Here is a 12,981-nt window from a genome sequence, read left to right as displayed (position 1 = left end):
TACAGGTAATATATGAAACACAGTAACAACTGTGCCTTGTCATAATTAGTCAGTATGCCAAGTTTTATATTGGTATACCTTTTAAACTGTTCAAAAAAATAACAAAAAGTTTGTATACCCTGTTCCGACAATGAATTTGTTGTACTGTGGCATTATAACAAAGTCTGTGATCCATTTTGGTTTTGCTCTCGAGGACTGCTCTGTGTTCTAGAAAAATGACACAGAAAAATGAAATTATGATAAAAAGAAAATTGACGATAAGTCTAGTTCATGCAAATTTATTTTATTTTGAATTGTGTGGGAAGCTATAAGCTTATTGAAACACTTGAATCTGTTCCTGGAACCAACCTGTACTAGTAAAGTTTCTTGCTCAAAATGGACGGATTGATGTTGATCAAACCAAAATTTTGACAGTAAGAAACGGCAATATAATAACAGATTTCTGAATTTTCGTATAATATAATCTAATTATGGCTAGTAAATGTTTTGTTCCTATCAAATAAATAATATGATATACAACAGTGACGTGTACATACCACAACATGTCTCGTTCTCTTCAGTTCAATACCAGGAGACCAGAATGATACCATGCCATCCTGTAATACAAGTAAAACTAAATGTATAAGTCTGTATAAGTATATAATTTATTAATTACTGCAAATTGTCTACAAGTACAAACACTGCAATGTTTGTTTTAAGAGTACAAATGGTGAGAAGACTGTCTTGCAGACAGAAAGAACTTCCACAGTTTTCCTAAAAAATATTACATTTTCTGATAACCTAATGCTTTTTTGGTTGGATTTTAATTTTCACCAACACAATATTGGTAATATAGCGACTTTCCAGCTTTACTGGTAGAGGAAGACCTCAAATGCCCTTCCATGCATTATTTGACAGGCACAAAAGGGCACTTGAGTAGAACCACTGTTGTTCAGTAGGCTAGCTGAAAAGCTTCCTCACATGAAATAACCCAAAGTCCCCGTCAGGATTAGAACCAACAGCGGTGAGGGGCAAGTGGTTTAAAATTAAGGACCTTAACCACTCTGTTTTAGTATTGGTCATATTATTAAGTGCTATGAATTGGTAGAATTCTACATTTAATAATTTTCAATAATATATTAGAGACACACATTTAAGATTTACTAACCTAAAATTATGTTGCTTCACTATATGAAAGTATTTAATACTTTTACTGCCTTGGTGTTGACTATGTAAATTTATGCTTATATTGAATAGGTGACAATATAGTTTAAGACTGCATAGTCTTAGATATGCATTCTGGCATCATGTGTGCACAGTCAAGCAATCACTACCAAATGCGTTCAATGACTTCAATAGATAATTTTTAACAAGATTATTGTACTGTATAGTAAAAATTTACGACAGCTAGAATAAAACCGTGGCCTTTAACAAGCTCTGTTACCTGACTGCAAGCTACAAAGGTGCCATCTACAGTATCAGTTATCCTTAACATAGGATCTCTATGTGGAATATTGGTTATCTTGGCTGGCAGGTGAAAGTCCACATCTTTCGCCCTTTTGTACGAGTCTTCTTTCTCGGCATACTCCAGTTGCATGTATGTACAGAACTCATCCCAAGTAATAGCTCCCTCCGACGCCCAGTCTATCTTCATAAACAGTGAATCTATCTGTGCTTCCTAAAAACACAGTAAATAATTCATTAATGACATACCTGATCAAAATTTGCTTGTTTATTCATATCTATGAATTTTTTACTATATATGCAGGCTTTCCTTAGGGGAATATAAATATTATGGTAGAAAAAGTGAATATAACTTGATTTTACTTAGACAGCCTATATCAGGAAAATTATTAAAACAAACAAATGTGACAAAATAATTATTGAAAAACTGTCAAAGACCAATTTTTTATAAATATATTTTAAATAGTGGGATATAAATTACAGTTTGTCCACTTTACAGTTTGTTTGTCTGTTGGTTCATTTGTTCTTCATTCATTCATTCATTATTGGAGACACTAAGATGGGACCTACCCTATTTCCACTGACAGCAAGTTTTGATTTAAGAAGTGCTTTAAATTCATTTAGTTCAAGTTGTCCACTCTTGTTGGTATCGGCCTGTGCAAATGTTTTCTTAAGTTCTTCTAGTGTATCTATATTGATTCTTTCCTCTATCTGAAACACATCATTAAAATACAGCAAAATTAATATCATTTTATGAAGATAAAGAAATAATTTATAATACAAAAACACTTGCCAAGCTAACATTTTAATGAGGGCAGCATTAATTTATATATAGTACATAATAAATCCAATAGAGCCATATTTTATCATAACATACTAAAGTAAATGTCAACCTGGATACAATGGTCACCTGTCTAAAGTGGTCATTTAAGCTCAGTTACCTGACCACTATAGGCAGGTTACACTGTAATTTTACTAGGATCATGAAATATCCAATCAGCAAACTGCTTAAAGCAATATCATTATTTATAAGTCTACAAAGTTAAGGATGTTTATTGTAATGCTTTCCTACAAAAAAAATTCGAACATAGGCCAATAGCATAGCAAATCGGTTATTTCTTAAATGTTATTTTTTTCAAAATCTTGGGCATTACTGATTATATACAATCACTCATTCTTACTACTATGTACTGAATTCTGCTTATGAACAGTAAAAACAATATTGGACACCGAAGATTGCAAAAAATAATGTTCCGGAAATGACTGATTTATTATGATATTGGCCGATGTTAGACATTTTTTGGGATTGCAGTAAGACTACCTTAAGTAACAATATATTTACTATTTAGTCATCTAAAAAGATAATAGATGTAAAGTTCCTACAAAATTAGAAACTTAACATACAATAAATAACTGATCTTGTTGTAGCAACTATAATGTATGTCATACCTCAATTAGATTTAAATTTGTTTTGAACATACAGTCCCACTTCCTTCATGATTAGACCAATAAGTCATTCTGTTCTAACATCGACAATAAATTTTATATGATAAAATAAGACACCAGGGTTAGCACCTTATTTTCAGTAGAGTGTACTTTAAAAGTTGAGATTAAAATGTAAATCTAACATTGAATGTAAAATTTATTGCTTTTATCTGAAGTAATTTGTTACTATGTATATTAAGTGTTGGTCAAAGTGGTTGGTAACACATTAACAACAAACACTGTGTTAACATTGCCCTTCCTTAACCTTTCACTTGCTGGAAGCAATACTATCAAACCTGACTCAGCTGCCGGCATATAATAAGCCAAGCCAAACTCTATACATTTGGTTACTCTGAGAGGGTTGTCAATAACTTAAGAGGCACCTGTAGGTCAAACTGTATTATTGTTTTAAATTCATTTGTGGCCACCTCATAATTTAGAAAACACTATTTGTTGTATGTAATAAAACCAAAAAATCATACCGTCACTCTCAAATTCAAAACAAATTTTGTCAGAAAACTTATGACAGCCCTGCTACACAAATTTTCATTTTAATACACTAAACACTAAATTAAGTGTATAGCAAGTAAGAGAAAAAATACAACAGGGAATTTAAAAGAACTATCAACACTGAACTTTAGAATAATTCTACTAGGCACCTTATCAAGCAGTTACACTGCTTGTTTGCCTAAGAATATTATGCAAGGTGGCCACAAACCTTTCCTCAGAATTGTGATAACTTTGCTCCAATTCCTCTTATGACTTTCTGTAGCTATTTACATATATAAATACATATGTTTCATGCTGTTGTTAGTTATTTATAGTGTGGAAATCTTTTTATATAAAAAAAGAAACACGAGCAAATTAATTGTACAAACAGTGTGTATAACAGATGATGTAGCAACAGAAAATAATTGTTCCAGTAAAAAAAATTAATCTAAGTAATACCTGCACTGTGTGCTTTGTGGCACAAAATCAAATACAACTTTGTTGAAAAAAAAATGAAAACCCAAAACAAGCCCACTTTCACTTAAGAGACAATAAAAATCACAGACAACCAACCTCGCGCTTTCGCTTCCATCGAGGACAAAGCTTTCCAAAAACATGTACATCCATTTTTAGCAAATTCTTAACAAAAGCCTCCATTTTCCACGATATTGAACACATATACAATATTCCAATATCATCTTACAAGCAGAGCTGAGACATTTAATGGTGAAACCAGGATATATCCAACAATAAAACACACCATAAATTTATTAAGTGGTCATTTTTATGATTTCTCTCCTTGAAAATAAATGACAAGGCCTGTTGACATGCATTAGTGTGTTTACCAATCAAGCACACCACAGAGAACTTGGTTTAAGGGCTTGCAATAAAAACTTGGAAATTGGAATATTTGAAAAGCAAGTTTTTTACCAGATAAACAAATAATTTAATTGCTTTAAAGTGTTCTTAAAATGTTTAAGTGACTTTTGTAATTACAGCTTTGTTGAATTAGCTTCATTCTATGCAAGTTTAATATAAATTTTGATAAATCATACTTGAACTCAATTTTAAATTATTATAACTTAATATCATTTAATCAAAAATCAGTCTGATTGCCAATATGAAATTTCAATTGTCTACATTCAACAGTTTTTTGTTTGTTTTTTTTGTTGTTGTTTTATTTTGGTTAACTTTTTACGTCTCACCAACACTTTGTAGGTCATGTGCGACTGTCCAGCAATACTGGTAGAGGAAAACCTCATGTGCCCTTCATTATTTCAGGTATGAACAGACACCAGAATAGAACCAGCAATGTGCTGTAAGTTAGCGGCAAATAATCTTCATATTGAAGAATTCAAAGTCCCTAGCGAAATCAAACCCATTGCGGTGAGAGGCAAAGGTTTTGAAGTCAACAACTCTGCCTTAGACAGCAAGTACTTACATGTTTACACAAAACTTTACCATAATGACTCATGGATGTTTGTCCATTTTTCCAATTTTTATATTTTCTTATCCTTTAAGCCTGTCTTTCTCTGTGTAATGGCCTCCATGGCCAAGTGGTGAAGGTTGTCGATTGCAAATTACTCACCTCTCACCACTGAGGGTATAAATCCCACAAAGCACTATGGATACTTTACTTACTTTACTTACTTTAATTTACATCCAAACAAAACACTTACATGCTTGTGATATCTAAAAAAAATATTTTTTTAATTTACTATAAATGGGAGTTTAATAAGTTTTCCTATGAATTATCTTACCTTGTAACAAGCTTGACTAGCCTCGCCATAATCAAATAATTTTTCAGAAATATCATTGGCTAAAAACCCTCCACTGTACACATACTTCTTAAAAAAATTCTCCAACTTTGCAGTAACATTTAATTTTGCAAGACCAAATATTGGGTTACTTTCAGCCATTCTGGTTTCGTGCAAGCTGGACCAAATTTCCAGTTATCACATGTAATTTTCACATTGAAAATATTCCTTTTCTAAGTGTTCCTCACGAATTCTCGCAAAATCATATTCCAAAAAGAGCCCGCAGTTTTCATAAACTAGAAAAACTATTATATTTTTCCTGAAGCTTTTGGTTTAAACTCTGTAAATTTAAAACTGGACCAGTGTAAAGTTCAAAGCTACAAAATCATTTACAATTAAAAAAAGTAAATTCTCAACATTAAAAACTGATAAAAAGATATGTCACTTGAGGTACCATACATGCTAAAGCACCATTCATGTTTTATAACTTTTTAATTAGCAAGCACTTTATTTTTAAAAAGTTAAAATTTGATATCCAATTAAAACCCAATGAAAAAATACACCAATCTAATTAATAAAGAGTTTTAAAGAATTAACTTTCATATAAATCACTTGTTGAAAATTTTAGCACACTCCAATATCCAATTAACTTCCATTTTCTAAAGAACTCTTTCTGTTGGAAAACAATTTAACTTGTTATTTAATATTTCTGTAGAACTTTAAAATGTAGCAAATATATGTATTAAGACATTAGAATGGTTCTAAAGTTAGCTAACAACTACTATAAACTGCCAAAAAGTATATAAATCCAAAAAAAGATGACAAAACAATTTTTATTGTCAACTTTAACAGTTTATCACACAATATTTTCAATGTTTCAAGTAAGAATGAATATTGACTGTTGTTTGAAATAATTGATAAAGAAATGTTTGCTGCTTATTTTAAATGTTACAGCCTAATTTACCCTGTTGTTATTATATACAGTATTATGCCTTGTAATAAACATTGAAGATCAATAAAATCATACTTTTTTTACAGAACTTTAATACACCTTAAGGCCAACCTTTATTATCATAAGTTGGGTTCTATATCCTATTTGTTTCTTGCAAAAAAGCTAGCAGTAATATAATGATTTGCAACATTTCAAGATCCATTCCAACACAACAAGTTCAACCATTTAACACATCAAGATCCATTTTACCTTATCAGCCATATAATACACCAAGATCCATTTCAATATATCAGCCATATAACACATTGAAGATCCATTTCAATATAACAGCCATATAACATACCAATATCAATTTCAATATATCAGCCATATAATACATCAGAATCTATTTCAATACATTAGCCATATAACACGTTAAGATCAATTGCAACATATCAGGTATAAGCTGATATAAGAAACACACAATAGCTCAGCACCAGTTATACTCTTACCATTCCAGCACCAAGGATTTAAATCAACCATTTTATAACAATGCTCATCTTCAACCACAAAATCATTTTTCAAGAAGCCAAAGGACCTAAAACCAACAATGTTTTTAACTTGACCTACATTGTAACAACCTAATATGGACACCAACTGACTCTGTAATGAACTGTTGTGTACCAGGCAATGATGCCGATTAAATTAAACTGTACTGTAATTCCCCATGCATTTACTAGCATCAAATATCACTGCTTTTATGGATTAAGTTATGGTTTATTAATTTTGATTATAGATGATTACTGATATGATTGATTTTCTTTCTAGAATTTTTTTTAATCTATATTAGGCAAACAAGAAAACATGCCAGTTCCAAGATGCTTCAATCCAGTTGGTCAAACACCAAAGAGGACTGAGAACAATATGTCTCTGTGTTTCCTAGGGTAACTAGACCTATCACTGAAGGTGATTAATACCCCCACCAGCAACTTTTTGAAAAAAAAGTAGTCTGAAGAAAAAATTCAACACAAACTATCAACTGTGTACAAAGAAATATTTCAATTAATTGTAATCCCAACTGGGGTCTCCAAATAAGCTTGCTTTTCACAAAGTTTGATTACAATATCTCATTCCTAACTCTAGTTATTGTCCGGAAACCATTTTTCTATTTTAAGGAATGATAACCTTGACCTTGACCCCAGGGGGTCCAAATGCAATACCAACCCAGGTCTTCATATAAGCTTGCTATACACCAAGTTTAATAACAATATCTCATTCCTAACTCTAGTTATTGTCCGGAAACCATTTTTCTATTTTTAGTAACGGTGACCTTGACCTTGACCCCAGGGGGTCCAAAAACAATACCAACCCAGGTCTTCATATAAGCTTGCTATACACCAAGTTTGATTACAATATCTCATTCCTAACTCAAGTTATTTTCCAGAAACCATTTTTCTGTTTTTAGTAACGGTAACCTTGACCTTGACCCCAGGGGGTCCAAATGCAATACCAACCCAGGTCTTCATATAAGCTTGCTATACACCAAGTTTGATAACAATATCTCATTCCTAACACTAGTTATTGTCCGGAAACCATTTTTCTATTTTTAGTAATGGTGACCTTGACCTTGACCCCAGGGGATCCAAATACAATACCAACCCAGGTCTTCATATAAGCTTGCTATACACCAAGTTTGATTACAATATCTCATTCCTAACTAAAGTTATTGTCCGGAAACAATTTTCTATTTTTAGTAACCATGACCTTGACCTTGACCCCAGGGGGCCTAAATGCAATACCAACCCAGGTCTTCATATAAGCTTGCTATACGCAAAGTTTGATAACAATATCTCATTCCTAACTCTAGTTATTGTCCGGAAACCATTTTTCTATTTTTAGTAACGGTGACCTTGACCTTGACCCCAGGGGGTCAAAATGCAATACCAACCGGAGTTTCCACATAAGGTTGCTATATACCAAGTTTGATTACAATACCTCATTCCAAACTCTAGTTATCGTCCGGAAACCATGATGTGGACCGACCGACGGACCGACCGACCGACCGACCGACCAACCGACCGACCGACAAGCTGACTCCTATATACCCCCCCTAAACTTCGTTTGTGGGGGTATAATAATAAGAACCGTCATGTTTAAACCATATTCAAATGCAGTATCCTTTAAGCAAAATGATCTTTTATCCTAAATGTACCATAAGAGACAAATCTTTGCTATTTTAAGTAAAAAAAAAACGACAACAATACTATATCTGTATCCGGTTTTCTTAATTATCTGATTTTTAATCTTTTGCATTAGCAATAAAATTGTTGTGGCCGATGCACTTCAACTTTTCTGATATTTCAATTTAAATGTACTATCATATATTAACAACTACAGTACTTTTTAATGGAAAATTTAAGTTTAATTTGACCAAAACAAATATACAGACCCTTATCAATTAAAATATTTACAACTTCATCCAACATTTATGAGGAGGAATTTCCTCTCTGCAATTATGATTGTCTTGACTTTCTGATATAATACAGCACTATTTTACACATTTTTCTTTTTTTGTCTGTTTATATATCATACCCATATGGCGCTATATTCCAGCTTTACCAGTGAAGGTAAAGTGAGCTTCTCTTCTGAACATTATTTCAGGTGAATATAACAAATGATGTTCTGTAAGCTAACTAGATAGCTTTCTCACATGTAGAATCTGACGACGCCTCTGATCGGCTTGAACCTACAGCGGTGAGAAGAAAGTGGTACGGAGTCAATTAACATAACCACTTGGCTTAGGACGGCTCAACCACTTTGGTTAGGAAGGCCCTACTATTGTACAAAAAAATGAGAAGAAAAATCACTGAGGCAGACCCTGTTATTTTTAAGACAGACAACAAGAATTTTTAAGACAGACAACAAGAATTTCTAAGACAGACAACAAGAATTTTTAAGATAGACAACAAGAATTTTTAAGACAGACAACAATAATTTTTAAGACAGACAACCAGACAGACAAATTTTGGACCAGGAAAAACCTTTCTTGGCTGCAATTACATGTAATTACAAGCTTTATATCATCAACCATTTCAGAACTATTTTATAACAAAATTACCTTTAATTGAGAGAAAACTTAGCAAACTAACATGAAGAAATACTTACCATTTTAGACCGAATATTAAAACATATCCATATACAGGCACTCAAGTCTTAACAGGGTATTTCAAAAACTGACAAACAATATTATCTAACACAAGTTCAATGTTTGTATGATGCAAATCCTAAAATATTCTTGTTTGAATTTTTTTTTTTCCGTTTGATTTCCAATATTTCAAAATTTATCCCCTGCTCTTTGATATTATTGCAACATTAATCATTTTAATATTATACGTAACACAAAAGATAACTTCTTCCATAGAGATTACATGCCTGAAAGATATTCAAATCCCTACGTGCATATTCAGCAGGCAGCCTCGCTGTTTGTAATCAAGTGTGCATGCATAGAAAATTGATTATTACTAAACAGTAATTTATTAGTTTTCAAATTGTTTTCCACTTACATATTACCAACACGAAGGTATCACCCTTGTTCAAGGGAAGAAATTGACAATCGTGATCAAATATCTGTGTATCACATTGAAGTCATTCCAAATCAATACTTAGGGATTTAAATGTACGTTAAGTCTTAGCTGCAGCACCGGCATCAGAATCTACTCAATTGAAACCAGTGCCGACCAAAATCAGCTGGAACATACACGCCATAATTGTCCATGGTCTGCAATGTTCATTATTCATTTGGTACATATTTTGAAATTTTCCCTAAGATAATGAATGATTTTGTCTACATTGAAAGATAGAGAAGTCCACTTACAATAGTGTTAAAAAATATGAATAAATCAATTTAGTTAACCTACACAGTAGATATGTTAATGTATGAAGAATAAATACATTTAAACCTGACAGAGACCGTGACCATGAGGCTTATCAATATCAATACTTAAATTACTGTGAAAAGTGACATGACTTTGTTTCTGTTGTGGCTTCTACTTCATTAAAGCAAATTGCATAAATAATTTAAGCTAAATGAACACATTAAATAGCCACAAAATATCTATAATAATAATAGGACTTTTGGCACAAATCAAAATATCTTTTTTTACATACAAATCAAGATAGTTTTGTTTTTACATGTAAATCAAGATAGTTTTGTTTTACATATACAATAAATGACCTATATACAAGATAAATCTTACTGAAAAGCAATTTACAAAATAATATTCCATTTTAATTCTTTTCTATGACGATTCCTGTTAGAAAGACAAAAAAGTTGTATGTGCGTAACTTACATTTTTCAAACAAACATCTTGCGCTTCTGGCGCAGCAGAATCTTCCCAGCATACCCGTCGTCTCCGGCTCGCGGGACAAGCAGAATATGTGTAATGTGGCGTGTTTAAAAACATTTTATCTATGACACATCAATCTTTATTTTAAGTATTGATTATTACAGGGTATAATGATCATTATTTTGTTATATTAACAATTTACATAATTATAGTTCCATGTTTTTATTTTAAGTATTGATAATTATAATAATCATAATTTCCTTATATAATTTAACTGTACAATGTCAAATAGTAGCAAAATGATCTTAAAGTGCATTAGCTAGGTCAATCAGAACAAAATTAAAACACCTTGAAATCTCGAGTTATCTAAAATCCAATTGTTTTTTTTTTCTTTCTCACCACAAAATAAAAATCAGATTTTTTTTCATGAAAATTATTTTTCACACTTGATTCACTAATAATTAGTTTTTATAATATAAATTTTTATATTCAATTAAAGAGAAACAACATCCGAATATTTTCCTTTCCATATATATCATTATACTTATTATTACCAAAAAAGTATTTTAAAAGAGTAACATTGGTAATATTAGCATCACAAAAAAATTATAAATTGTCATCTTAAAATAGAAACTTCACGTACAGCCTATTGTTTGTTACTGTCTTTTTCTTCAAATTATCGCGAAATAAATTGATTACCACAACCGTATCTCTTTGATTAAACATGAGAAAATAATGCTTTCTGACAGATTATTATCATTCTCATCGAATATCTACGAACAATTAACACAAAGAGAAAAAAATTAAAATAATTAACACAAAGAGAAGAAATTAAACACAAGATAAGAAATTACTGTAATTTCCAATATGATGATGTTTGAATTAAGAAAATTTTTGCTTAACAATTACATGTAAAGTTTATACATTTAAATCAAACTTTAAGTGTGTGTCTTGACTTAATCCACAAGTGCACAGTTTCTAAAATCGGAAAGATTTTTTTCTTTAAACAATACTGAATAAGGAACAACCTTACCAGATTTAAGGGATTATACAGGATCAAGTTTGCATGTCACCTGAACTACATTTAATACAGAACAATTTGATATAGTGGCTGACAGGGTTAAACACTGGGATATTACAGAAAGACCTGTAGTCAATGGGTTCTTATCTCTAATATGGCATTTTAATAAGCATAAACCAGTTTTTAAATCTTAGTCATTTAATGTATCTAAAATGGTAAATCCTCATGCACTCTGGAATTTTTTCTCTTTGCAGGTTACATTGTAGCTAAAGTAACTTACAAAATTATTGAGCACAGTTGATTAGTGCAACAACTTCTATTCTAAGAAAGGCAAATGCATCCATTTACATCTTAACTTATTTAAAACAGTGTAAAATTGTACTTTGAAACTTAAAAAGTCCTTATCTTAAGAAATTAATTACCATAAATCATAAACTTCCTAGAGTTATTTATTCTGAGGTATTCAATATCAAAATTAAGTATCCGACAGCACTTTTCACTCATAATATATAAAGCTACTGGAACCAAAATAATTTGTGTGTGCTATAATTGCCACTACACATAAAGGCCTAGGTCTGCACATCCATCCAGTCTGACCATGACTTGAAGCTGAGAAAAAAACTGCTGGCTTAAAAGACTAATTTCAAATTTTTATCTTTGTTATTACTATAATCCTCAAACTTGAAAATGGACATGTAAGTTCAAAATCTGGAAGATGGACATTTAGTTTATTTAAGAAATTCAGCAGGTCAAGTGTTAAGGTATTTCCTTATTATAAATAATATTACTGAAACATTGACCTTACATTAGGGTCACTGACAGGGGCGCTGAATGTGCTCATATTGCATGTATGTACTACTGAATACCTTGACACTATACTGTTGCCATGCATACGCATTTAAGTCATCTATTAATGCTATATAAAACTCAAGAATATAAATACTTACATGCTTTTTCAATTTTTGGTACTTTTCTGAATTCTTTTGATTTTTAGGAATTCCTGGTACAGTTGTTATAAAGAATGCCTTGTTTTCATTTGTGATCTCCATCTTTAACAAATTTTTTGTACCATGGAGGTATGATGCCAAAATTTATGTTCAAAAAATTTTCACTGCATTTATACACTTAAAATGTCCTGAACACTTCTGTCCGTACAGTTAATAAAACTGCTATCATCAACTGCTGCGAGTTAGTTTAAAGATACCGAGTAATTTAAAATGCACATATCTCATTACTTCCATACTGTAGATTTTTGTCCATAAAAAAACTTAATAACAGAACTTCTCAATTGACAAAAATTATCATAACACTTAAGTAACACATGCAGCTGAAGTCAATTATTCTAATATTTGATTCACACTCAAATAACTGGCTAAGTTGCTCAAATTACATTTCAAACAAAACTTCATTTAATGTTTAGAAAATATTCCAGTTTGTACATAGCACTTATAAAAACCTGCATTTGTAACTCCTTTTAAGAATATTTCAATTAATTCCATTTAGATGTGT

At 31.4% G+C, this 12,981-nt stretch overlaps 1 protein-coding gene across 5 annotated transcripts in view; it reads right to left on the bottom strand.

Annotated features, from left to right (window-relative positions):
* Window positions 1-12,537, bottom strand: part of LOC132754889 (WD repeat-containing protein 64-like) — a 48,502-nt gene extending 35,965 nt beyond the window's left edge. For 3 of the 5 annotated variants that reach the window (XM_060745633.1, XM_060745636.1, XM_060745637.1), the window contains exons 1-5: window positions 5,178-5,356; window positions 2,014-2,154; window positions 1,424-1,657; window positions 537-596; window positions 119-207 (exon numbers count right to left, since the gene is read on the bottom strand). In XM_060745633.1, coding sequence (XP_060601616.1) covers window positions 119-207; window positions 537-596; window positions 1,424-1,657; window positions 2,014-2,154; window positions 5,178-5,336 — 683 coding nt within the window. In that variant the 5' untranslated portion in view covers window positions 5,337-5,356. Of the gene's footprint in view, window positions 1-118; window positions 208-536; window positions 597-1,423; window positions 1,658-2,013; window positions 2,155-3,990; window positions 4,090-5,177; window positions 5,357-12,419 lie in introns of those variants that run through there. The other 2 variants (XM_060745635.1, XM_060745634.1) reach the window with 2 other exon arrangements.
* Between the last annotated feature and the right edge of the window lie 444 nt (window positions 12,538-12,981).

Source organism: Ruditapes philippinarum, unplaced genomic scaffold (assembly GCF_026571515.1).
Source record: "Ruditapes philippinarum isolate M1 unplaced genomic scaffold, ASM2657151v2 ctg2292_1_1_1_1, whole genome shotgun sequence".
Lineage (NCBI taxonomy): Eukaryota > Metazoa > Mollusca > Bivalvia > Venerida > Veneridae > Ruditapes > Ruditapes philippinarum.
Note: the sequence above shows the minus strand (reverse complement) of the source record. Positions and strands in the feature narration are given on the sequence as shown.